Source organism: Rattus norvegicus, chromosome 19 (assembly GCF_021556685.1).
Source record: "Rattus norvegicus strain SHRSP/BbbUtx chromosome 19, alternate assembly SHRSP_T2T, whole genome shotgun sequence".
Taxonomy (NCBI): Eukaryota; Metazoa; Chordata; class Mammalia; order Rodentia; family Muridae; genus Rattus; species Rattus norvegicus.
The window spans coordinates 26,466,531-26,492,021 of NC_141552.1; the positions used below are offsets into that span (position 1 = coordinate 26,466,531).

The window sequence follows — 25,491 nt, forward strand, 5'->3', positions numbered from 1 at the left end:
ACTGAGCAGGCAGAGAAACACAGCTGAGGCAGCTCCTTTCAGTTATTAAACACATCATCTCCTTCCGATCTTAAGGGCTATTGCTGAGGTCTTGCCCCCATACCTACCTTAATAGCAGTGAATTTGTTACACAGCAGCCAGCTCTTTCCTATTGCTCTGTAATACGCCTCCACATCATGGATGCCAAGAAAAACACTAACAAAGAACAAAAAACTCTGACGTTGAACTGTGTGGTGCTGGTCACATACCCTGTTATGTTCTGTATGTTATGAGGTTTGTTAATCTTAACAAGTTCCCCAAGTGTATTCTTCACATAGGACCCAATAGATTCAAGGAAAATAGGAACAATTATGTGTAAAATGGCCTGAGTCAGGGCCCACAGACCGAAGCATTTCCAACACTTGTGCACCAGCCCATGTGGATTTTGCAATGAGCGGGGCCTAGCAATGTCCAGTACACAGTTGTGAGCTGTTGCTCTGGTTGAACTGTATTGGTGTGTGCATTAATAAACTACACCTATTTAAATGAATTCAGTGTCCTGTGGTTTGAATCCAGACCCCTTGACACCAGGTCTTCCCTTCTGCAGCACTCGGGAAAAAGGCTAAGTTTAGGAAAGGTGACCTCTTGTCATAAGTTATGTGACAAGAGGGATGGTGAATGATCCCTTGTGATAAGAATCAAGGTTTCCTCTGTGGTATTTAGGTCTATACTGGCCCTGTGCAACAGCTTCAAGAACCCATTTCTGATTTTCCTTGGGATTCCCGTGATGATGCACTCAGACAGGATTGGAAACAACCAAAACGGTGGTCAGACTTGATTTATAAAATGTAGGTAACATTGCAAACTTATGTTGTAGGATATTTGATCATATTGTCATCCCCAATATTGTGTTATTTACTTAGAAAAATACCTTCTGGCTGTGTAGTTCAGTACTAGCACCAATATTTAACCCTAGAGCTATTTTTGTTTGTTTGTTTGTTTTTTGTTTTTGTTTTTGGATGAACAAGTACTTTCCTATTTTGTGGCCCAGCCCTATCTCTTACTTCTTTGCACAGTCATAGAGAGACCTCAAACATATACTCAGACAAAGCCAGGGGAGTGTATAAAAGGGCCTAAGGCAATACCACATAATGACATTGAAAGTGGGCTCTCTTCTTCATGCACGCCTCCAGCTCTCCTGACATCTACATGAATTATAACTCCTAATGCAGTGTAAATGATGTCTGCGCTATTGCTGAAGGAATCATGAGAATAACAACTGTAAACATTCCACCATGGATAGAATTTGTGGAAAGAGGCAACTGGCAGCCAATGAGAGTGCTCTACAGTTAAAGGGGCTTGCTGTCAAGTCTGATGAGCTTGACTCAATCCCCAGGACCCACGTGGTAAAAAGGAGAGAACCAAGGGACAAGCTGTCCTCTGGCTTCCACTCATGTGCTTACATGTATGTGAGTATATATGTATATGTCTGTATGTACGTGTGGATATGAATGTGTGTATGCATGTATGTGTATACGTGTATATGTATATGTGTGTATATGTCTGTCTATATGTGTGTATAGGTGTATTTGTATGTGTGTATATGTATTGTATGTGTGTGTATGTGTGTATGTATATGTGTATGTGTGTATGCATGTATGTGTGTATGTGTGTATGTGTGTGTATGTATGTGTGTATGCATGTAGGTGTGTATATATCTGTGCATGAGCATGAATGTGTATAGTCATGTATATGCATGTGTTTTCAGGTACGTGTATTCGTGTTTATGTACGAATGTATGTGTGTATATGTATGTATGGACACACAAACACACACAATGTTAAAACATAAAAAGGTCCTTGGAGTATTCACCGTGCCTGGATAAGTGGTGACCATGTGGGGGAAACACATGTCCATGTAAGCACACCTGTTCACGTGCACTGAGCAATGCCCAGCCTGGTCTTGAGCTCACTACCTGCCCAACGATGAGTTTCTGCCCACCTGGTCTTCTCAGAGCCAGGCGACGATTGTTCCTGCCATTCCAGTTCTGTTCCAGTTTCTCATGCCACAAACCTTCTAGCTTGAATCGCACCTACTGACGCAGGAACCTAACAGCCTCCAACCCAGTGAAGTAAGTAAACTTCTTCCTGACATCCTCAGGCTTGGTGTCCCCCATGAGTCACAGGGAGGAAGGATGGCATGCACCAAGGAGAAGGGCCATGGGCAAGGAAGACAGGATCATAAGTCAGTCATCCCTGACACCAGCAAAGTGTGTGCTTCAGAGCTGGCTCTGCTCACTCTTGTCCCAGTGGCAGGACTTAAGAGTGGTGCATACCTGTCACCCAGCGCTCAGAGAAGTCTGAGGCATGAGAACCAGGAGTTCATGGCCATTTTAACTAATGGTGAGATCAAAGCCAGCCTGGGCTGCATGAGACTCAGTCTCAAAGCAGGCAAGGAGGAACTTGCTATATTTGAGCAAGGAAGCTGCCATCCTCCTGGGTTCTAAACATTCACTGCAATACAGAAAGATGCTAGGGCTAGTGTGGCAGAAAGTAGGAGACAGAGAATCCAGGTTAACCCTCACTAATCTTCTCATGCTGTGTGAGCTATGAGTAGATGGTGCCCTATACACTGTGGACAGGATGGTCTCTCAGACAGTTCAGAAAGCCATGGAGGACTCCAGCAATTCTCCACTTGGGTGTCACTTGAGTCTTATATGTGTGTGTTTACAAGCCAAAACATAAAATCCATAGGTGACTGTGTGAATTCAACATGGCCCACCCATGTGCTGGAATATTATTCAGCCTTACATAGGATTCAGATTCTGATCCTTGAACAGGAATGAGAATGGTAGCCATTCTCCTAAGTCAGACCTCCAGGCAGTGCAAAGACAAACTAACACTGTATGACACCACTGAGGGCTGCAGTGTCACCAGTTATATAAAGACAGAAAGCAGGAAGGTTTACAGAGCCCCAGGGGTGACATGGAGGGGGGAGGTTGGAGGGTAGGTGTGTAAGTGGGACTGAGCCTCAGAGGAATCAGACATGGCTGCAGAATATGCATGTGGTTGCCTCCCATACCTGTGGGTGCTGCCTCCTCAGAAAGGCAAATACAGCAAAAGAAAGGACCAGAGGGGACAGGCTCTGACCTCCTGTAGACACACACAAATGACGTGACAGAATGTGCACACTGCTGCCTTGCTGCAGGAGCAGTTGAGCATCCAGAAGGGTTGAAAGAGGCTGGAAGGGCTGAGCATGGCACTGAGTTCAAGGACATAGCTTTAGGTCCTGGGGAACCTGCGGTGCCCAGGCCCCATCCTGCTGATACTGAGGGACACAGCTGACATTCAGGGTGATGGCTGGGCTGGGCTGGGGAATAGGTGTCCACTCTCACCTGCTCCAGCTTGAAGATGTGCTGGGTGAAGTAGGACTGCAACTACTTGTTGGATTCATTGATGCAAATCTGCTGGAAGCTATTCTGTTCAAAGTCCTCAAATCTGAAAATGGCCAAGACACCAATGGGCAAGCACTGGGAGACAAGGTTTGGTTATAGCCTGGGCCTCCTGGGAAGACTAGCCGTCCTGAGAGGAGTTGCAGAAGAGGGGATGTCTTTTGCTGACCTGTTTGGTACCCACTGTTTTTTTGCCAAGGGTTCCTTTATTACTTCTTGATGGAACCAGGCCTGCACATATCCAGGAAGCATTGGGGTGGAACCTGGGCTTGGTGCCCACATGCTGGCATCGCTGAGGGTGAAGCCTAGCCTATCACACTTCCAGACACCGAGTGCAGATGCCTGGGTTCCTATAGAATGGCGGTTCTTACCCTTCCTAAAATTGTGACTCTTTATTTCAGTTCCTCATGTCGTTGTCATCCCAACATAAACTTATTGGAGAGCTACTTCATGAGTGTAACTTTGTTACTGTGAGGAACTGTAGTGTAAATGTCTGGTGTGCAGGAGCTCTGATGTAGAACCCACAGATTGAGAGCAGCTGCTGTAGAGGATCAGAGTCCTCTGCCAGCCCTGGTGTTTGCAGAGATCCCGTGGGTTCCTAGTCTCCATGGCTTTCCCAAGGACAGGGTTTATTCTTGGCCGTCTCAGGGCCTGGGACCTCACAGAAACAGCCTCTCCCATGTCCTTCCTGTTGAGAGTGTGGTTGGTCCTCAGCACAGTCCAGTCAAACAAGGCGCGGTATAGACACTTGGCCAGGGGTCTCCTGCAGTTATGGCCTCTGGACAGAGGGGTTTCTTACCTGGGGTGGGGCAACCGTGCCAGGTACAGGCAGTGATGCTCAGAGTCAAGACCTAGTTTTGTCTTATTTTCATAGACAAAGTTGCCCAGGCTGGCGTCGAACTTGCCGTGTAGCCAAGGATAATTAAACAACTGATCCTACTGCCTCTACCCCCCATGGCCTGGCATTGCAGATGAGTGTCACCAGAGCTGGCTTGTCACAGCTGCTATACGGCTCTAAGTCAGGGGCCTCATGTGCAGGAGTTTTATGACTGTGCCATCCCAACCCCGCAACCAGGGTTTTCACCTTTCTCCTGCTGAAGTCTGCTTAATCCTACCCTGGCCCCAGGACACAGCAGCTGTGGGAGACTCAAAGTCTGGGGCTTCAGCACAGCATGGGTACACAGCATGGCATGCAGCCTACACGGCTGTGAAAAAGCCAAGGAAGTGCTTCTCAGCTCACCCCCTGTAGGAGTGTCTAGCCCATCCTTCTCTCCATGGACGCAGACATCTGCTTCCAACTGCCCGACATGTCCCTCTGGTTTTGACTTTCCTGGATGCCATGTCAATGCCACCACACAGAGTGCTGCCTCTACTGGGGACACTCACACAACCTCTCTGGGGGACATCTGAGCCAAGCAGGGATTGGGTGCACTGCAGAGAGGTCAAGTCATGTCATGAAGTACCTTGTCCCACAAAGGCTCACTGTTCAGGGAGTTGACTGGAAAAGTAAGCTTATGCCCCTGGGCAGGGTCCCCATAGGGAGTGTCCTACACCCTGCCATCAGGTCTATTCCTGGTGCCATGCAAATTCAATTTGCAAGACCCAATGCTCTGGAAATGTCAAGAGCTAATGGAAATGTACCAGGAAGTGCACACCACAGCAAAGGGAGAGGATGGCACAGAGACCTATGCTATGGGTTAAAGGGCACGGAAAGGCCACCTTGAGCACAGGGGTCAGTCACCTCTTTCACAAACAAGGCAAAGGTCAATGCTCTCAGCTCTGGGAGCCTAAATGGCTCTGTGGCTCCTAAGCCCTGCAGCTGCAGCCAGAAGCAGCACTGAACAGGATGTAAATGCTGAGTATGGCGATGTCAATAAAACTTTATTTACAAAACCAAATTGGTGGTAGTGGTGGTGGTGGTGGTGGTGGTGGTGGTGATGGTGGTGGTGGTGTCGGCGGACTGGTTCATTTCAAAGCATGCTGGAGTGGCATGGCCACTGAGCATCGGGAAACACAGAAAGGAATGCGACCGGACGCAGGGCTCCCAACACCCTAGACGTCGACCTATGGCACTGGAACAGGGTCCCTGAAGGTAAGTCTGGACAGTCAGATAAGGTAAGTACAATTTATTACAAGGAAATGGGACAAGATAAATCTTCTCTTCATCTCGCTATGCTTAAGCATCTTTAAGAGTGCAGGGAATTCATGTCTATCAGTCTGGTTTAGAAAAGTGTTTAGAGACAGCAAGAGTACACTCCATGGTTCCCTTACGAGGGTTCCAGGGATTCTGATATCTGGGTCAAAGTGAAAGTTAAGGAGAAAAAGGCTGTCAGGCAGGGCAAAAAGATTCCAATTTCTGGTCTCTTTGGGCTGTAATTTTTACTGTGTTCAAGGCCATGAATGCAGACAGGGTAATAACGAATACAGAACAAGAAGCTAGAGCTTCATTAAGACAAAACGAAAGTAAAAGTTTTGCCCTCTACCACTGCCTGAAGCAGGTTTTTCTAAGTCGTTTCCCGAGGATGGCATGTTGACCATTAGATTCACAATATGATAATGACGAATTCACCTGCTTTTTCTTTTCCTATAATTAGGCCAGCATCGATTCAAGGTGTGGCCCAACCGACTTATTATAAAGGATGATACTGGTTGGTTGAAAAAGGTAGTAGCTTTCTATGAACCATATATTAAGTTTTTATGTATATTAAAATTAACATTGGAAAGAACAATGGTAGGAGAGGTAGCTGGAGGACAACTGCTGCAAATGCTTGCTTTTGAAAATGCTAATTAAGAGTACAGGAGAGCATTATTACCTATAAAGGAGGCTGGGGATATTAATGCTTATATGAAGGCATGCAAGGGTATCTTTTCTGAAAATGGAAAGATGCATATTTGGCACGTATTGATCCAGATAGAGTTATTAAATTATATGTTTAAATACTCTTGAATATCCTACAGGCACTTTCGCTCAGGATGAGTTGCCTTTAGAATGGGTTTATATTAAATAAAACTTTAACCAAACATTAACAATTAATGAGGAACAAATTTCTTTAATTATTCAGCAAGGCATACAAAGACCTGTTACTCTGTGGGGATATGATTGTGCTGCTATTGTTTTCCCATTAAGCAAAGATAAAGGGGAATATTTAATGCAGATGTCTGAGGTTTTTCAATTAGCCATGATTTCTTACACTGGAAATGTTGAATTTCATCCTCTCCATAGTAAATTGTGGGATTGCTTTAAAAAACAAAAAAAATTTGATAAATACACTAATTTCTGTTGATCCATTACCATCAGCCCTTACTGTGTTTACAGATGGCTCTAAGACCAAGATGGCTTATTGGACCAAAGATTAATTTTGGGGACAAGAATCTTCTTTTGGGTCAGTACAACAAAATGAATTATTAGCGGTAATTAATTAATGTATTCCAGGATTTTACTCATGATGTAAAAATATTATAGCTGAGTCCGCTTATGTTGTAGGAGTAGTACAGAATATTGCGACTGCTGTTGTTTCTACATCTAAGCCTATATTAAATGTTATTCTCACATATTAAAGGACTATTGTTATTATGAAACTCTAGAATATTCATTACACATACTAGATCACATTCAAAATTTCCAGAATCTTTAACACTTGGCAATCATATAGTAGATCAATTAGTGGCATTTGCTACCCCAGAAGAACACAGTCATAATCATGCCAATACAGGATATTTACATATTAAATATAAGATTCCCTATTCTCAAGCCAAACAAATTATTGCTAATTGCCTATGTGTCAGTCTTCACGTATAAAATGTATTCCATCTCAAATTAATCCCAGAAGGATGCAACTTAATACATCGTGTCAGATCGATATAACCCATATTTCTGAGTTTGGTCGCCTTTCACATATAGATGTAAGCATAGATAATTTTTCAAAATTTGTGTGGGCTACACCATTTCCAGGAGTACGCACTGCTCATGTTATACAGCATCTATTGGAAACTTTTGCTGTTATGGGACTGCCTTCTAAAATTAAAATTGATAATGGACTACATATATTTCTTATCAATATAAACAATTTTGTCAACAATATCATATTGTACATATTACTGGTACAGAACACAATACACAAGGACAAGCTTTTGTTGAAAGAATTCACCATACCCTGAAATGACAAATTATAAAATTAAAAAGGGGGAAAAGAGATGGCCTTATGCAACCTGAATGGAGTTTGCAGACCAGTCCCAGGGCTATATTGGCACAAGCATTATACGTTATTAATTTTCTTAATTTACCACAAGGTGAAGTTATATCAAGAGCCAATAGACACTTTGTTGAACTTCCCCCAAGAAGGCATGGAAAAGACAGTATGGATAAAAATTGCCCGGGATGCTGAATGGCAGGAAAGGACATCATTGTATATAGGGGAGAGGGTTTTGTCTCATTACAGGATGGGAGACTATTCTGGTTACCCGGGAGATGGATCCAAGCACAGAATAATAAGAACTGCTCCCTACCCTCAAAGGAATCCAGTTAAACCAGCTACATTTTCTCCTGATGGATGTTCTCAGGAGATGAGGAGGTGTCCTCCATTACTGAGGCCCTGGCTTCTCTTAGTGTCCACAAACAACAATGGATAAGGATCCGTGTAGTGACAACCCTATTACCTATGTGGGGTCAGGTGAAGCGATTAAGCACTGAAAGGAATAATTTTGTCTCCTTCAGGAAAGTCCTTTACGGCTGAGCACTTATTCTTAGCAATGTGTGTTTTACTCATGGTTTCTTCTGCTGCGGACAATGCCAGTTATCGGGCTTATATTGCTTATCATGATGAAATCCTACTACTTTTCTGTTAGTAAATATATGGATAATGACACAGAACATGATTGGAAGTTAATTCAAGCCTATTTAGAGGGTAATGAAAGTGCTTCAAAAGTAATTAATGCCTTGAAATATGATGTTCGAATGTCTTTTGGTAAACAGCTAGAAGATATGGAATAGCGAAATTATTGGCTGATCAATTGACAGGATTAGATCCCAAGGCTTGGCTTCAAAGGATTTTCCATAGCATGGGATGAGCTAGTTTTGTCATAATCTTATGTACATTATGTATTATGTTGCTTTATTTTTACATGACTAAACCCCTACAAGGACCTTTAGCTATGTTATGTAAAGTGTTACTTTAAAACAAAAGAAAAAAGAAGGAATTGTTAAGACATAGAGATGCAGCTCCCAGGCAGGGTCAAGAAAGGCCTGGTGCCAGATTCAAGTAGGGGCTGGAATGCCGCCCTGGAGAAGAAAATGTTTTTCTCACTTGGCCTTAAATTATGTTCTGCTGTGTCCCGTTTTGTGGAAGTGGTTCTAACGCTCTCTTGGTAATGGTGAGTATATTTTGATTATAATAAGAGAGGTTATTTGTTATATGAATATTTTTAGAAGAAGCTTTCGTTTATTCGTCTTTCTTTGTTTAATCTTCCCTCATTGTTCCTGGTATCCTGGGAATAATGATCTTATGTTATCTTGACACAATGAAAATTGTAGTAATGCATATTCTTAGCTTAATAAGGATTAATAAAGCTTACAACTGCGTGCAGTTTCTTATGCCTTTGCTCTGCACCCCCTGTGTCCTGGGGGTATGCGACCATACCCAGGGCCCCAACTCACTACACATTGACAATGGGTCACCCCACAAAACACAGAAGCATCTACCTTAGTCAAAAATGGACATTTTATTGAATGCACACACTAACACTGATTGATCACATCCATAGCTAAGATACTAGGGGCAGATCCGTGGCCCAAAATACATTCTTCTAAACCTATGAAGCGAAAGAAAGAAAGAAAGAAAGAAAGAAAGAAAGAAAGAAAGAAAGAAAGAAAGAAAGAAAAAAAGAAAGAAAGGAAGGAAGGAAGGAAGGAAGGAAGAAGAAAAAACACAAAAAACTTAAGCTTCTCATAGGAACTTCGCAGGAAGTGTTGTCCTGCGGTCAGTTCTGATTAGGCCATTTTAGATGAAACACTGCATAGTGACCCTTAATGTGATGGGCCCTATATAAAGCTTTTTGCAATATTGGAATTTTAACAAACCTCATCCAGAACATACAGCAGAGGCAAGGATGTGATCACCATGTCCTTGCTCTCTATCAGGTTATTTTTATGTGTCCTTGATTGTCAGGCATAGAACAGCAACAATCTGAAATAGCTGGTAGACATGGAACAAAGTGGCTAAAACTATAGTTGTGGGTTACACACCTCAACTGTCAAAGGCTAATGCTGTCCTCAGAGACCTCGGAGGCCCCTCTTGTAAGACTATCTATTGGAAAGTGGAAGCAGGTTTATCTGAGTTCAAAGTGAACCGGGCCAGCCAGGGAGAGGGCAACATGGGATACTTGAGACCCTGTCTAAAACCAGCACAAAAACCAACCCTTCATTCAAAGCATCATCTATTAATTCTTTATTATTTACCACTTTCTCCCTACCAGCCTTTCAGTCTGGAATGGTAGAAAAGGACTGGGAATGTTCCTTCTATTCTAAGGACCTTGATCTCTCTTTCCTTAGGTCCACATTAAGAACACATGCAAATGGATATCACCATCTGAACAACTTAGTATCATCTACTCAGTATATCTAGCCTAATACTGTGCTGTGACAATCTCAAGCTTCCTTGAGTTTCGCTGAACTAGCAAGAAGTATGAAGTACTGTGGCCACACCCCAGTGATCCTTTCAAGGGGTTAGAAGAAAACCATGAGAGATGCTCCACTTCTTTGTCCTTAGATTAAATCACATTGACACAATGTGGGTGGACTATTTAACCAGACATGTTTCTCCCAACCCCACCTTTCTGAGTTCAGACCATGGCAGAATTCATGCCCCACCACCCTAGATATTGAGTTTTGTGATATGTAATTATTATTTAAACCTATGTATTAAATTTTGTCATTTTGTTAATTTTTGTGGTTTTCACAGTCTTCTTTGATTAACTGTCCTAGTTTTATTAATTTATCCCCTGTGTTCTCTGGTATTTTGTCCTTCCCTTCAAACTAAAGTATTCCTTTTAGGATCCTCTACAGAGCTGTCTTACTGGTTACTCATATTTTGTTAAATTTATTTTTAGTATGCATTCGTCAGCACAGTAGCTGGGCAGCTGCCTGCCCTCCATGGTATCAGATCTACTTTCCAAACAATAACGCTCAACTCTTACAGGCTGTGTAGCATCTTGACTGTTTTTGTTCCACTTGGACAGCCCTCAGGACCAGGCTCTCCTCTCCCTTAACCATGGCTGCTGTTCTCTTCCTCTCTTCTCTCCATCACACATGTTCTTCCTTTATTCTCTGGCAGCTTCTTCTTCCTTCTTCCCTCCTCATGATCCTCTCTAGCAAAGCCCTCAAAGCTCCCCTCCCCCATCTCTCTGCTGTGCAGCTGTTGGCTGTTGGCTTCTTTATAATCACAGTTAACTGGGAACAGGGTCAGTTATTTGGGGTTAACCAGTCCTGAGTTCCACAAATTAGCATTAAAATACAAGCAGAATTAGGCCAATCCACTACAGGGATTTTTGTTTGTTTGGTTGGTTGGTTTGGTTTAATTTTCATTTACCTTTTTACTTGTTATTTTATTTTTGGCTATTTTTTATTAATCGGTTATTTTATTTATTTACATTTCAACTGTTGTCCTGCTTTCCAGACTCCCCTCATCAAACCTTACATCCCGTTTCTGCTCAGCTTTGCCTATGTGACAGTGCTCCTGCACCCACACATATCCATCCCCACCTCACACCTCTAGGATCTGCCTTTGGTGGGGCTACAGGCCTCACCTTGAACCATAGAGCATCCTTGCATACAGTTTGGCTGGCAGTTTGGCCCCTGAGAGCTTGGGGATTAGGGAAAGAAGATCTGTTCAGATATTAAAGCCAATGTTTGCTGCATTCTCTTCTTTTTCTGGTTATAGGTGAAATTATGTTTGTGTGCTTCTCTTTTTTTAAATTATTGAGAGAAGATTAATTTCTTGGTTTTTCTTGGGTATAGTTTAGTTCATTGTCTTGGAGTTTTCCTCCTATTAGCCTCTGTTGTGCTTTCTTATAGAAAAGAATTCTTTAAATTTGGTTTTGTCATGAAATATCCTGGTTCCTCCTTTTATGGTGATTGATGATTATGCTGGATATAGGAGCCTGTGTCTGTATTACATCTGCCCAAGATTTTCTGACTTTTAGAATCTCTGTTGAGAAGTCTGGTGTAATTCAGATACGTCTGAATTTATTTGTTACTAGATATTTATACCTTACCCCGTTTAATGTTCTTTCTTGATCTGTGCATTTAGCGTTTTAATTATTATGTGAATGGAGGAATATTTTTGGTACAATTAGTTTGATGTTCTGTAGGCTTGTTGTACCTTTATTGCCTTTTCTTTCTTTACCTTATGAAAGTTTGCTGCTATGATTTGTTGAAGGTGTTTACTGGATCTATGAACTAGAAATCTTAATTCTCTTCTCTATCTATTATCCTTAGGTTTCAACATTTAATTGTGTCCTGAAATTCATGGATGTTTTGGATTCAGTAAACCATACATGTTTATCTGAGATGGGTGTTTTGTGCTTTGTGGGATGACCTCCTTGACCCCAGGCTGCATGAAGAATCTCAGCTGACAATGGGGACATAAATCATGAGTTTGTGTAGCAAGACCCAGGCCTCTTCCAGGTTCTTAGATATTAACTGAGAACCTCAAATACAGTAGTAATGTGATAGTGTGGTGTGAATCTAGTTACTCTTCTCTATTTTGATATAGATGACTCTTTTTGTGTCATGGTCAGCTTATAATGACTAGAAGACCTAAGCTTGAGAATAACCAAAGACTACATTGCTTCTCTAGCAGCTGAGCTTTTAAAAGCCCTGGTGTGACAGCAACTTTTGGTGGACATTCTGGATTATTCCTTCTGTACTTTAACTCTCTGTGTCACTTCCACCATGAGTAAGTTAGTTCAATTCCATAAATTGAAAATCCATCACCTGGAAGAAATACTCTTTTTTTTAAAGATTTATTTATTTATTTATCATATACAAGTACACCGTGACTGTCTTCAGACACACCAGAAGAGGGCATCAGATCTCATTACAGATGGTTGTGAGCCACCATGTGGTTGCTGGGATTTGAACTTAGGACCTCTGGAAGAGCTGTCAGTGCTCTTAACCACTAAGCCATCTCTTTAGCCCAAGAAATACTTTCTGAATATGATCTGAGATTGGCCATGGAAAAAGGGTAGCTTGAACTGTCCCACCTAGGTTCTGGGCCTGCACAGGCCTGCTCTCCAAAAGAAACCTGTGTTCACAGCTGTTGGCTGGCTAAGAAAGATTTCACGAGACGTGATACACAGCCCTCGGACTTCTGCTCCAGTCATCTGCACAATTTTTCCCGGACGATATCCTCATACCTCCAGCAGGCGGGTGATGAAGCTGTCCACTCTCAGCTCCCCTTCAGCCATCTTGTGGGCACCAGACTCTCCTCCCTGCAGCAGGAACAAAGGCTTCTCCATGGTGGCTGCAGCAGCAGTGGTGGTTTGGCATTCTCACCTAGGAGGCCCTATGCCTTTCTACCCCAGTTCCAACTCACCTCAGGCCCGGGCCTTCCCCCCATCCACTTCCCACGGAGCAGGGAGAGCAGCACCCACTAGAAATAAAAGGGAAGCCCTTGGTCCTGCCAAGAGTGAACCCCCAGTGAAGGGGCTTGTTGGGGGGGGAGGGTGGTAATGGTGGGAGGATGAGGAGGGGAACACCCATATAGAAGGGGAGGGGGAGGTGTTAGGGGGATGTTTGCCTGGAAACCCAGAAAGGTAATAACAATTGAAATGTAAATAAGATATACCCAATTTAATAAAGATGGAGAAAAAAATAGAAAGAAAAGGCACACATTTAAAACAGAAGAATATGGACCCTAATTTTAAACCACAGCTCTGTCAATTAACTATACCTTAAGGAAGCTCAGAAAAGCAGGCCAAACAATTAATATTTTCTCGGTTTAAGTAAATAATAATGTCCGTTTCTTGCTATTGTGGAGGGAATTAAATAGATAATATGTAATCATGGAAGTTTTGAAGTACCATCCATTTTTCTGTTCATTAAATCAATCTTACTCATTTCATTGATGAAATATGTATGTTTTCCGTTTCACAGTTATATGTATAATAAAACCAGTATAAAAACCTTCAGAATATTCAGTTATTATAGATATTTGTCATTTCTTACAGAGGGCAACTATGATTGACTACACCCAATTCTATAAAAAACAAAACTCAGGAAACCTGGCCCTTGGCAGCAATGAATCAAGAAATATCTCGGATGGTGGGGCATGAATTCTGCCAAGAATGACCTCAGATAGGTGGGGTTGTGAGGAAGATGTGTGGTGGAATAGCACACTAGATTCACGTTGTATCATCTTGATTTAATCGAAGGACAAAGAAGTGCAGTATCTCTGATGGCTTTCTTCTAACCCCTTGAAAGGTTCACTGGGGATTGACCATAGAACTTCATTCTTCTTGCTGGGGCAGCAACACTCAGGGAAGCTTGAGATTGCCATAGGCACAGTATTAGGCTAGAAATGCTGAGTAGGTAATATTAAGTTATTCAGATGGTGATACCCATTTCATTTGTTCTTAACGTGGACCTAAGGAAAGACAGATCGAGGTCCTTAGAATACAAAGATCATTTCCAGTTCTTTTCTACCTTTCCTGAATGAAAGACTGGTTGGCAGAGAATGGTAAAAATTCAAGAATTGGTAGATGATGCTTTGAATGGAGGGTGGGTTTCAGTGCTGGTTTTAGACAGGGTCTCAATTACCCCATCTTGTCCTCTACGTTGCTCGTCAGGTTCACTTTGAGCTCAAATAAAGCTGCTTCCACTTTCCAACAGGTAGTCTTACAAAGGGGCCTCCAAGGACTGTGAGGACAGCATTAGCCAATGAGAGCTGAGGTGTGTAACCCACAACTATAGCTTTATCTGAAAGACCCTCAGACAGAGGAGACTCTCGCTCCAGTCCTGAGGACAATCACCACCCCATGAACACACAGGACTCAGTCTTGATGTAAAAACAAGAGGTTTACTTTGGGATACCAATGCACTGGGGCTCGACACGGTCCTCACGCAGGAGGGATGTGAGGAACCTCAAACAACAGAAATATACAGCTTAAAATGTCAGTTAAGATTACACAGTTTCCTTAGCTCAGCTATTTCGTGCCAAGGATAACTAGGCAGATGTTTCTCGTCCTGGAATTCCTGGGATAAGGCCGTAACCACATCAATGCAGCTATTTCAGTATGAAGGACGTCTGACTTGATATATGTTTTCTTATCCTGGGGTTCCCAGGACAAGGACCAAGGATATCTGTCTTGGCAGGTGTTTCTCTTCTGGAGTTCCCAGGACAAGGCTATAGCTATGTAAGCCTATAGCACAGCTGCATTCAGTACCAAGGACATCTCACTTCTATAGTGGTCAGTCAGCTTCCCAGAGATGTTTCCTGTCTTCTAATTGCCCTGCAGTAAATATGTTCTGTACCCTCTGTTCTTATGGTCCGGCAGCTTCCTAGAGAGTGGGTGGGAATGTGCTTTCTGTACTTTCTGGTCTATTGTCTAATGTGTAGGGGCTAAGCGAGGGCCAGCTTAAAAGATTCTCATTCGTAAGAAATGGCTGTACTGATATCAAACGGGGATCTTTCATATCCACTTTCTTCCAAGTCTACCAGCCATCTCAGATTGTTGCTGTAATATGCCTGACAATCAAGGACATAGAAAAATAACTTGATACACAGCAAGGACATTGTGATCATATCCTGTGTTGTTATGTATGTTCTAGATGAGGTTGGTTAAAATGACAATATTGCACAAAGCTTTATATAGGACCCATCAAATTAAGGTTCACTATGCACTGTCATAGCTAAAATGGCCTGGTCAGAAGTGACCACTGGATCATTCTTCTGTAACTTCACATGAAAGGCTTGTGCTTTTTGTGTTTTTTTATTTTTCTGTTTTTTCTTATTTATTTATTTATTTATTTATTTATTGTTTTATATGTTGTCAGGAAGATAGTTCAAGTCATGGATCTGCCCCCAAAATCTGAGCTTTGCTACCAATACTGTAAACAGTATTAGTGTATGCATTCAATAAAATAACTTGTTTTTTTTTTAGTAGGATAGATGCGTTTGTGTTTTGCGGGGTGATCCATGAAACAGGAGTGAAGATGCTTGTTTCTTACTCTGTCCACTGAGTTATGTCTCTAGGCTTGTCCAACTCCTTTGGCTGTACCCCCCACACACACACACACATTGCTGACTATTTTATTTTTCAGATGAAATCAGACGTTATAGCTTAGAGAGGCCTGTAAGCAATCCTGCTTTGGTAACTTAGGTGCAGAGAGGAGAGCCCCACACTCAGCCTGAGGGTGCATTCACTGGTGGATCCAATATTTCAGTTTCCTCTGCTAACAGATCACCACATTGTTGCCAGGACCATAATGAATGCAATTCTTTCTCCTAAGGAATCCGGTGGCAACTGTTAAATGTTAAGCACAAAGCTTCAGGTTGTACCTATAATACACACCCACATCGCAACCTACCCTACAGGCTATTTCTGGGTGTGATTTCATGCACCTGCACATGATGAGACAGGAGACCTCTTTGGCTACTTATAGTAACTGGTGTGATTTCTCAGTAATCTTTAATGGGTAATATTGCTGACTGAGGAGAATTTGAGGTAGGATGAAACATTTCTGTGCAGGGATTGGGGAGGAAGCACTCATTTAGATATATAGCAATGACTTAGGTTTTTCCAATCAAGCCTAGAGCCAAATTTGGCTTTGGAAGCATGTGGTGCTCAGTGGCTATGCCACAGGGAAGTCTCCTGAAAAGGGCACATCAGCTTTTGCTCAGTACAGGGAGAACATTAGCAAGGAGGCAAAGTCTGTTCTCCGTGACATCAGCCGTCCCTTCGTGGACATTCTATTGTCTCCTAGAGACTTCTTGGAATCCCTGTGATGTCACCAGTATGGTTGTGACAACTAATTCCCTACTTTTTCTTTTAGTGTCCAAAGGATATATCCACAGACATGTTTGCCCGTCTTTGTAGGCGCTTTGGGAGAGTTGATGTTGATAGAGAAGAGTCTAGAGTGTAGGAAACGAAACCTAAAGGTAATGATGGACACAGGACATGGGGAATGTGGAGTAAGTTCTGGGCAGTGTATGTTGAGCTTCCTCTCAGGGGTGAGTGTGGGGCCTTCAGCTGGCCTTTATAGCAATGGGCCACAACCACTGGAACATCTCCACAGATATTGAATTCCATGATTATCACAATTCCTGAAAGTCAAGGTTTTCACATTATTAGTTTCTCCATAACCACATGGAGGATATGGCAATGCCTATGCTATTATTGGGTGAACTTCTAGTCTTTACTTTTACAGTGCATTCGGTATGTTAAATTGATATAATAACACCATAAGTAGTCATGGAGGGTATAACTTTTCTGAATTAAACAGGGCATCAGTGTACTTCACTTTCATTGCTTCTTTAAATTCAGTGACTATCTGACAGTAGTAAGAGGGAGAGAACTGTGCTCCTGGCATGACCTTATATTCTTAGAACTCCTGTGACTACCTCTGGCTGACGGGGCCAATATTACCTTCATATATTAGAGGTTCTGTGTGGCAGATATTTTTCTACAGTAGCCAAACTATATGGAGCAGGTACAGAAAGAGCCTGTAACCTATTGGCACTTCTGGGGCATTTGTCATTTCAGTAGGGGGAATTAATAAATCTGTTGACCATGTCCTCCCCCTACATGACTTTTTAATGCAAAGTTATTGGACTAGAGTAACAGTGTAGGATATCTGAGTATCCCTGATCAATCAATTCATTGTGGATGCTGAATTGATGATCTGACTTCTGAAACCAGAGGGGTGAGGGTCCTGAAACCAGGTTGTAGCCTGCGTACCTGATAATAATCCTGGAGAAGTCATCTCTCTGGTACTTGTAAGCCTGTGTGGGCGGGCATAGGGAACACCTGGCTGCTTACATCTCTTGGTCTCTATATAGTAGTGGGGGAACTGTGATCCACTTAGGATGCCTCTTACACATAGACCAAACTCCTTGCAGTGACACTGGCTTCCAAGCATGTTCTCCTGTTTGGACCTCACTGTGGTCTGTGTATGCTCTATGCATTCACCCCATGCGGGTTCACTTGTGTTCTTCTACCTACAGCGGCCTGCAGACAGACGTCATCCCCTGAAAATGTCCTAAACAAGGTGCAGGCCAACGAGGAAGAGGAGAGGCTGAATAGAGAACTGGAGCTAACTACCAAGGAGAGAAATGAGCTGACAGATCGCCTCCTTTATGTGACAGGTGGATCCATGAGCAAGAGGTATGCATTGCTCCAAACAAACAACCTTGTTCTAAACCTCATCTCCCATAGAGAGGAGATTCAGAACCTGACCCTTACTGAGGAGTGAGATTGAAAATGGACTCTCTGATTCTGCCTGTTGAAAATCTGAACTTGCAATCTGAGTGAAGATTTCAGGGATAAAGTCACTGGAGCATGAGTTCCCAGTGTACAATTGGAAAGCCCTTGACAGGTGGTAGTTTTGCAAGGTTCTGGGTGCTGTGAGTTTGTGGAGAGTGTTTGTGCTTGCTAGGAAGGTGACTGAACGCTATCATCTCCTGGCAGCAGCCTTAGGTGACAGGTCCCACAGTGTTCATATCAATGCTTAAGTAGAAGGCCTGAGGCTCTGGCCTGCTCCTTCTTGTCTCTGTGCCTTACACTCTGAGACAGTAATGGTGCATGCATTTCTACTGATTCTCATTGTGCTCTTTCCATATTTGTCTCTCTCATTCTCTGAGTCTGTTTACTTTTCTTTTCTTTTTCTTTTTTTTTTTTTTGGTTCTTTTTTTCAGAGCTGGAGACCTTACTTTTCTTTTCTTGTGGGTGTGCCCCAGCTTGTGTGTCTGTGTGTGCACAGCTCTGCATGCATGTGCACAACCTTTATATGTTTCTCTATCCCTCCACCTTTGGAATTTAGGGGTCTGTTTTTTGACCTCAGGATTTACCTTTATAATAGTTTCATGGAGGTGTAAGTGCTTTATTTTGGAAGCCCCACTTTTAACAGCACAGTTCTTTGCCTGTGTAGTCACATTTGTCTATACATTTGTATGCCTTGGGCAGATTATAAGTTTGTGGCAATATCTGGTCTCATCTCCAGAATTATGTGTACTGTCTGCCTCTAGAATATTAGTTATTCGGCTTGTAGCATTCCACTTGTCAAAACAGGAAAAATGAAATCAGAGGTTTCTGGATGTGTGTGTGTGTGTGTGTGTGTGTGTGTGTGTGTGTGTGTGTGTGTGTGTGTGTGTGGTTGGGTAAGCTCTGTGGCCTAGGCTCTTGACAGCATAACAGGTTTGAATGCAGATCCAGCCCTCCTGATTGAAAAAAGTGAGCCAGGGAACCCTTTATCTGGGTGCTTAGCTTCTGTTGTCCTGGGCACACAATTCCAAGTTTCTGAAGCTGAAGAAGATCCAAATATGTAGAATTCAGAAAGTGTCCTTCCAGGGCTGGGGTAATACAAGACATAGCCTGAGTTCATATAATCCTAAACCTTGATGTTCATTGGGTTCTATCTTCCTGGGGCCAGCCCCTACTTCAGGCCAAATCCATTTTATGAAAACTTGAAGATAAAGGAGAAAGAGGTCATGTCATTACTGCACAACTTAGACACAAAGAACATTGAACATCGTGAGAAATTTCAGGAGCTCAAGAAGGAGATTAACTTCTATCGGTAAGTACTGGTCAAAAGGGCCCATCACTTATGGAATATCCATTGCTGCCTCTCTTTGTTCTGGACTGGAGAGCATGCAGCTCTGGGTCCATGTCTTCTGCTGTTTAAATATCACTGTGCCGTGGGTCTTTTGGACTCAGTTTCAGTTCCATAAGAGACTGTGACTTCTCAGCACAGTGTCTATGCATCTTTAGAAGGCTCTGGATAGAACTATACTGATTCAGGCATCAGAGTGTTATTAGGCCGACCTGGGCCTCTGGGGTCATACCAGGTTTAACAAAGCTCAATGTGGGGACCACATGGTTAGCATGACCTCCCTTGGTTCTACTGTCCTCTTGTGGTTGTTTACTGCCTACTAATTGATGTTGCCCAGATGCATTGGGCTTTCATGGATAGTTGTAGATTCCTTGTTCTTTTGGAGAGACATGGACTGTTAGGTGCTTGGGTCACAGAAACAATTTATTCTTCCCTGGATTGGCCGTTTGCTGTTTGTGGAGCAGCCTTACATGTATGGAGATGTATTCTATGAAGTCTTTATGGGTATCTGGGTCCTGGTGGAGTTTGTGGGATTTGGCAGTTGGAATGGGAGGAAGAGGCTTCAGGATCTTACTATGCAGAGTGTGTTTCCAGCAACCTGCACAGCCGGCTCCTGATGGACCAGGCATGTATGAAGAAGAAGTTGGTCACATTGAAGCAGGAGAGCAAGGAGTTAGAGCGATATTTGTTTGAGTTGAACCCGAATGCTGAAGACGAACAGGAGAAGACCAGCAACCTCCAGACCCAGCAAAATTTGGTAGGAACAAGCAGCTATGTCAGATTAACAATGTCTGATACCATTTGCCTATTGGATACATCTTTGCTTCCCCTATCATCTTTCTAATCTCCGCACACCCAATCAGTCACCCACCTCATGTGATAGAGTTATTCATTGCTCTGTCTATGCACAAGTATTCTGGGATGTTAACGACTTTTCAGAAACTGAATTATGGGCAAGTACACTTCTCTGCCCTTTTTGAAACTGCAGTCCAGAAATGGTGACAGAGGAATAACATATCACATGACTGCATCTCCCTGTCATAGATTGGATGCTATGAAGAGTTTTGAACGAGTTCTTGGTCGTGTGACAAAGGTCATACAGGGGTCATGTGATGGTTGGAAGCACCTTGTAGGGATAAGAACCAAGTGCAAATGGCAAATGAGTCCTGGTCTTTGGCTTTGATCTCAGTATCATGTGGCCTTCTACTTTCTTCCTGCAACCCAGTTAGATCTCTTCTCCTTTCCCTGTTCTTGGTTTTCACTGGTAGAAGTTTGAGGAGCAGCTTGTTCTCCCACAGTACTGTGAGGGTTGTTGGTGACTTTCCCCAGGCTGCAGAGATATCAGCAATGATTTCAGTGAAAAGATCAGTGCTGTCTGTCCAATGCAGCTGAAGGGACAGAAGGCAGCAACTTGACACCTGGTATGCGTGTCCCCACTAAATCAGTGTCTTAATAGCTGCCTTCTCCTCCCAGGTCTCAGGAACTGCAGGAGACATGGCATAGGACAGATCCCAAGAAGACAGCCCCCTGAAGAGTGAGTTTCTCTGTCAGGAGTTCCCTGTGACGACAATCCTCAACAGTCAAAGACTTTTTTGGGGAGAATATTCTTCTTCTCAGTTAATTTCCTCATTGTATAGAGACCCTAAATTTATGTATCCGTATGCCAGCCTGTCTCATTGAGGTCTTTCTCCTCTCTCATACCGACAACACCATTTGAGAGACATCTGAGGGGACTGCCTTGACATCTCCCTAGAGGAGAAACAGCACTACAACTGTGTTTCTAAATGTTCATTAAGAAAATGCTGTTAAGAAATATTTTTGGTTATGATTTTCATTGAAGTTTTCTTTTTGTTATTTCATACTTATATATTCTTGTTACTGTTTTTCATTTTTTATACCATTTTAGTTGTTCATTTTATGCCTGTTTTTTGTAAATTGTATTCCTTATGAATAAAAATTGATTTGTAACTCTTGACTCTTAAGACCATCTTATTCAAGGGTCCTTTCCCCTCCTGTAGACTTAGAACTGACAGCTGGATATGGATCTTTGCATGGTCCAGGCAGCATGAGTAAATAGGGAATTTAAAGCCACCAAGCTGTACACAGGGTGATAGTGTCTTTTGTGTGGATAATGTGACTTTTTTTATGGACACACACTTTATGATGTAATCACTGACATACTGTATCCATGCTGTCATGTGTTCTGCTCATCCTAATCTATATCAGTCTACAACACCCATTCCTTATTGACTGTTTGCCCAGATATTGAGTAACACACACTCATGCCTGTAGAGCTGCAGAAAAAATGACAACTTTCACAAAGGAATATAGAATAATCCTAATCGAGAACCATGTGCCTCGGTTTTTCTTACAATACAGCATTAGTATTAAACCACAAAGATAATGACCATCAACGTCATTTTGGGAAATAGGTTTTTATAGGTGCTGTTTCATTTGATCATTCATATGCTGTGTTTTTTATTGGTGCTGATTATATTTATTTTTATCATTTAACTCAATGGATCTTTTTTTTTCAAATGTATATCTGGGCCACTCCTGAGTGCATTTCCCTCATGATCCAAAAGAGGGAATAGCATTCCCCATTGTAGATGATTGTTAGGGACCATGTGGTTCTTCTGAGAGAGCAGCAGATGCTCTAACCTGTGAGCCATCACCACAGCTCCTGTAGGTAGCTTTTGTCCTTCCAGGGCATGTGCTATACTAGATGGACGCCATCATCTCCCATTAAGGAGAGAGATCTCAGGAGATTTGTATGTACAGGTGGTTGAGGGGTGCCTGCTCAATGTGGTAGCCTGCTAGGCATCCACACCGGGCTCTGGTGCCTCCACTGCTCATTGTGCATTCAGCATCATCCTCCAGCATCACTCAGTTTCAATTCCAAACAGAGCTTTCACTTACTATCGATGATCATATAGATTATGCACATCTGATAAAATACAGAAGAGACTAGCCTCCTTCTACAGGCCAACTTGGCATAATGAATTCTTTTGATAGAAAGCAAGATAATTATCTTAATCTATGCAGTTTAGGGAGGTCCTCAAGAGCATCCATAGTGAATGCAGACTGCAGCTGTGACCACATGTTTCTTTTGCAGAGCAGGTCTGTGCAAGCCCAGAACTTAGGTGGGATAGTTCATGTTTCACCTTTTACATGGAAATCTGTGATCGTATTGAGAAAGTATATTTTCCACGTGACTCATTTACAATTTATGGAATTAAACTGACTTACTGAGAGTGGAGGTGACTCAGAGAGATAAAGTGCAGAAGACTTATCCAGTATGTCTGCAAACAGATGCTGTCTCATTAGGGCTTTTCAATGCTCAGCAGCTGGAGAAGCAAGGGAGAGGCATTGGTGACTCTCAAGCTTAGGTCCTCTAGTCATTATAAGCTGAGCATGACACAAAAAGTCATAGGTATCACACTAGAATCTAGTAACTAGATTTAACCAACCTATCACATTAATGCTATGTTTGGTGGTATTTTTTGCTCTCTTAGGACCTGGAAGAGGCTTGGGGTTTTCTAATCCTACTCATAATTTATTAATCTTCCCAACACTATGTGCTTTGTTCTGTTAATGCTAACAGCGGCATCCAATACCTAGGATATTTTCTACTGACATGTGTGACATGAGACAAAACAGTCCCTGTCATCCCTCACCTGAATAAACTTCCTTAGAGGACATTGTAGGTGGAGGGTCCTTCTTTCCTCTCCAAGATCGAGAAACATTTCCAGTCTTCAGACAAGTGTGTCAGCCATTGTCCAGTGACTGTCTTGAGATGTCCACATTGTCAGCTGAGTGAGGGCAGGGCAGGGCAGGGCAGGGCAGGGGATTGTGGCAGGGCAGGGCAGGGCATTGGGGCAGGGCAGGGGTTTTGGGCAGGGCACAGCAGGGCAGGGCAGGGCAGGGCAGGGCAGGGGATTGGGGCAGGGCAGCGCAGGGCACTGGGGCAGGGCAGGGCATTGGGGCAGGGCACAGCAGGGCAGGGCAGGGCAGGGCAGGGCAGGGGATTGGAGCAGAGTCCATGAGATGTCAGTAGGCAACAGGCCAGCTGGGGCTAGTGTGGGTACAGGGCTTCTAGTGTGGGTGTGAGAGGAGGAAATTAGGAATGGTCAGATTCTGATGCAGCACATAGGCCGGAAGCAGCTTAGATCATCTCAGTGCCATATAGGGACATTGTAGACACTGATGGGCAGTGTGGGGATGGTAGGGCCCCATATAGTGCTCTCTGCAGGTGTCAGGTGAGCATACAGTGGCTCTGTCAGACTTATGACAATCAGGCAGGCACTGGGTGCAAGTGAGAATCATGGGACAAGCCCTGTGTGCAGCCTGGTTTGGGGACATTCCCAGGTGCCCCATGGACTGCAAATTAAAGGCAAAGGACACAGGGAAGCCAGCAATTCCCATGCACAGGACATAAATACCTGTAGAACTTTCTAGAATTTCCATAGACTATCTGTTACTAGTCCTCATTATAGAAGGCACCAACATTCTGCCCTCTACTTCAACTTGGTGAGACAGCTATTCTAACTCCAGCAGGAAGGCCTCAGAGAAGACAGTAAGAACTCGCAGGTGACCCCTTTTATATTGAAACAGGGTCTTCCTATGGAGCCCAGAGTGGCTGTAGGATACTAATGCTCCTGCCTCACAGTGACTAGAATTCCAATCCACCCTCAAGAGCAGTTGATTCATCACTAGATCAGACTAAGGACATGTGAGGCCCCAGGGTGCTAGGATTACCAGGGTCCTAGTAAGTTTCTCCAGCCTAAATTACAACCTGAGTCAGTGCTGCTATTTGGGACACCGCCTGATGCCCAGTGACATCACACCTTGGAACTCTTTGTCAAAAATAAGCTGTTATGGGAATGAAGTAGCCACACAATAAACACTGGTCTGGACACTCCTAGGTCAAGAATCCCCTGTTGGAAATGCCTTGGACCGCAAAATTTTAAATTCTATATCCTTCTGGCTTTTAGAAGATTTATAAATACAAAAAAAGAAAGATGGGCATAGTAATTTAAGCCTGTGATCCCAGTCATGGGAAACTGAGTCAGAGTGATGGAAGACTGTAAGTTCCAGGCCAACCTGTGTTTCAAGAAAAAAAAAAAAAAGGCATGGTGAAGATTCCACTCAAGTGGAAACCAAAAGGGTTTCACATGGGCCCTGCCATCCACTGGTCACTACATCCACTCTCATCACCACAGCCACAGGCAGACACTGGGGAACATTTCCCACTGTCTCTCTTTGGGATGCAATCCGCCCCATGATTCTATGTGAGGAATCCCCCAAAGGTTGCATCATGTGAGGGACCTAGAAAGTTCCAGGATTGGGAGAATTTAGGAGTTTATAATTAGGGATGATCTACAGCTGTGGCAAAGCCTTTTCCCAGCACATGGCAGCCCTAGGTTTGCCCCCAACAGTAAAAATAAAATCCCCCAAAATAATTCAAACAAAATGTCCTGAAGCCTGCGCCCTGACCAGTCTCTTCAAAAGTGCCAGGAACCTGGGTCCACATTTAGGACCCAGCACGACCTCTGTGACCCATGAGAAGGGATCTAATATGGGAATTAGTACAGTATGACTTATCCTTGTGGATACCTTTGGTGACAATAACCACCTGACCCCTGAAAACCCATCTACCTGGGGGGCTCAACACTCATGTCACCCAAAAAGCCCAGATCCTAGGGCCAGCATGGGCAGGTGGTGAAGAAAGTTTGTCTCTCATGAACATCAGTTGCCGCTCCTCACCTGACTCTATCCTCAGGAGACAATGTCACCCCAGAAAGTGTGGGTGTCAACGGCTCTTCCCAGGCCAAGGCTGGAATACTGCTTAAGATCCACAATGCACAGCAGTGCTCACTCTAGAGCTAAATGTTCTACAGCTGAAAGGGGTGGGTGCTCTGCTGGCCACGCCCCTCCCCTGCAGTATTTAGTGCACTCAGAGTGGTGCTTCAGATGTGAGGGACTTCTTGAGGCTACTCCCATGGAGAATGGCAGATTCATCAGAACCGGGCACAGGGTGAGTTCAGAGCACAGCTGGGAGGAATTTAGGGATGCCAAGCCATGACTAAGACCAGATCCTGGGCTGACAGGCAGTTGAGCTGGAGAACTGGCATCCAAATGTGACTGCCTGAATTCCTCTTAGACCAAAAGCCCTGGATCTGAGCTACTTTGGTGCATGCTCCTAAGTGGGGTCCCAGAGGCAGCTCAGAATCGGGGC

At 43.4% G+C, this 25,491-nt stretch overlaps 2 protein-coding genes across 3 annotated transcripts in view; one reads left to right on the forward strand and one right to left on the reverse strand.

The window, feature by feature from the left end:
- Positions 1–25,491, reverse strand: part of LOC134483470 (uncharacterized) — a 192,172-nt gene that overhangs the window by 160,509 nt on the left and 6,172 nt on the right. The window lies entirely within an intron of this gene.
- LOC147999274 (disks large homolog 5-like) lies at positions 5,352–21,225 on the forward strand. Its single transcript, XM_087596718.1, has 6 exons — positions 5,352–5,522; positions 6,747–6,813; positions 17,650–17,809; positions 19,074–19,217; positions 19,848–20,010; positions 20,727–21,225. The coding sequence occupies exons 2-6, from the start codon at positions 6,747–6,749 to the stop codon at positions 20,754–20,756; spliced, it is 564 nt and encodes a 187-aa protein (XP_087452844.1). The 5' UTR covers positions 5,352–5,522; the 3' UTR covers positions 20,757–21,225.

Bases quoted from the DNA above. Each gene is read 5' to 3' on its own strand.
- LOC147999274 (XM_087596718.1), top strand. From the start codon at position 6,747: ATGGCTCTAAGACCAAGATGGCTTATTGGACCAAAGATTAATTTTGGG. The intron at 6,814-17,649 runs GTCAGTACAACA...TTCTACCTACAG, and splicing joins GGACAAGAATCTTCTTTTGG to CGGCCTGCAGACAGACGTCA. The intron at 19,218-19,847 runs GTAAGTACTGGT...GTGTGTTTCCAG, and splicing joins AAGGAGATTAACTTCTATCG to CAACCTGCACAGCCGGCTCC.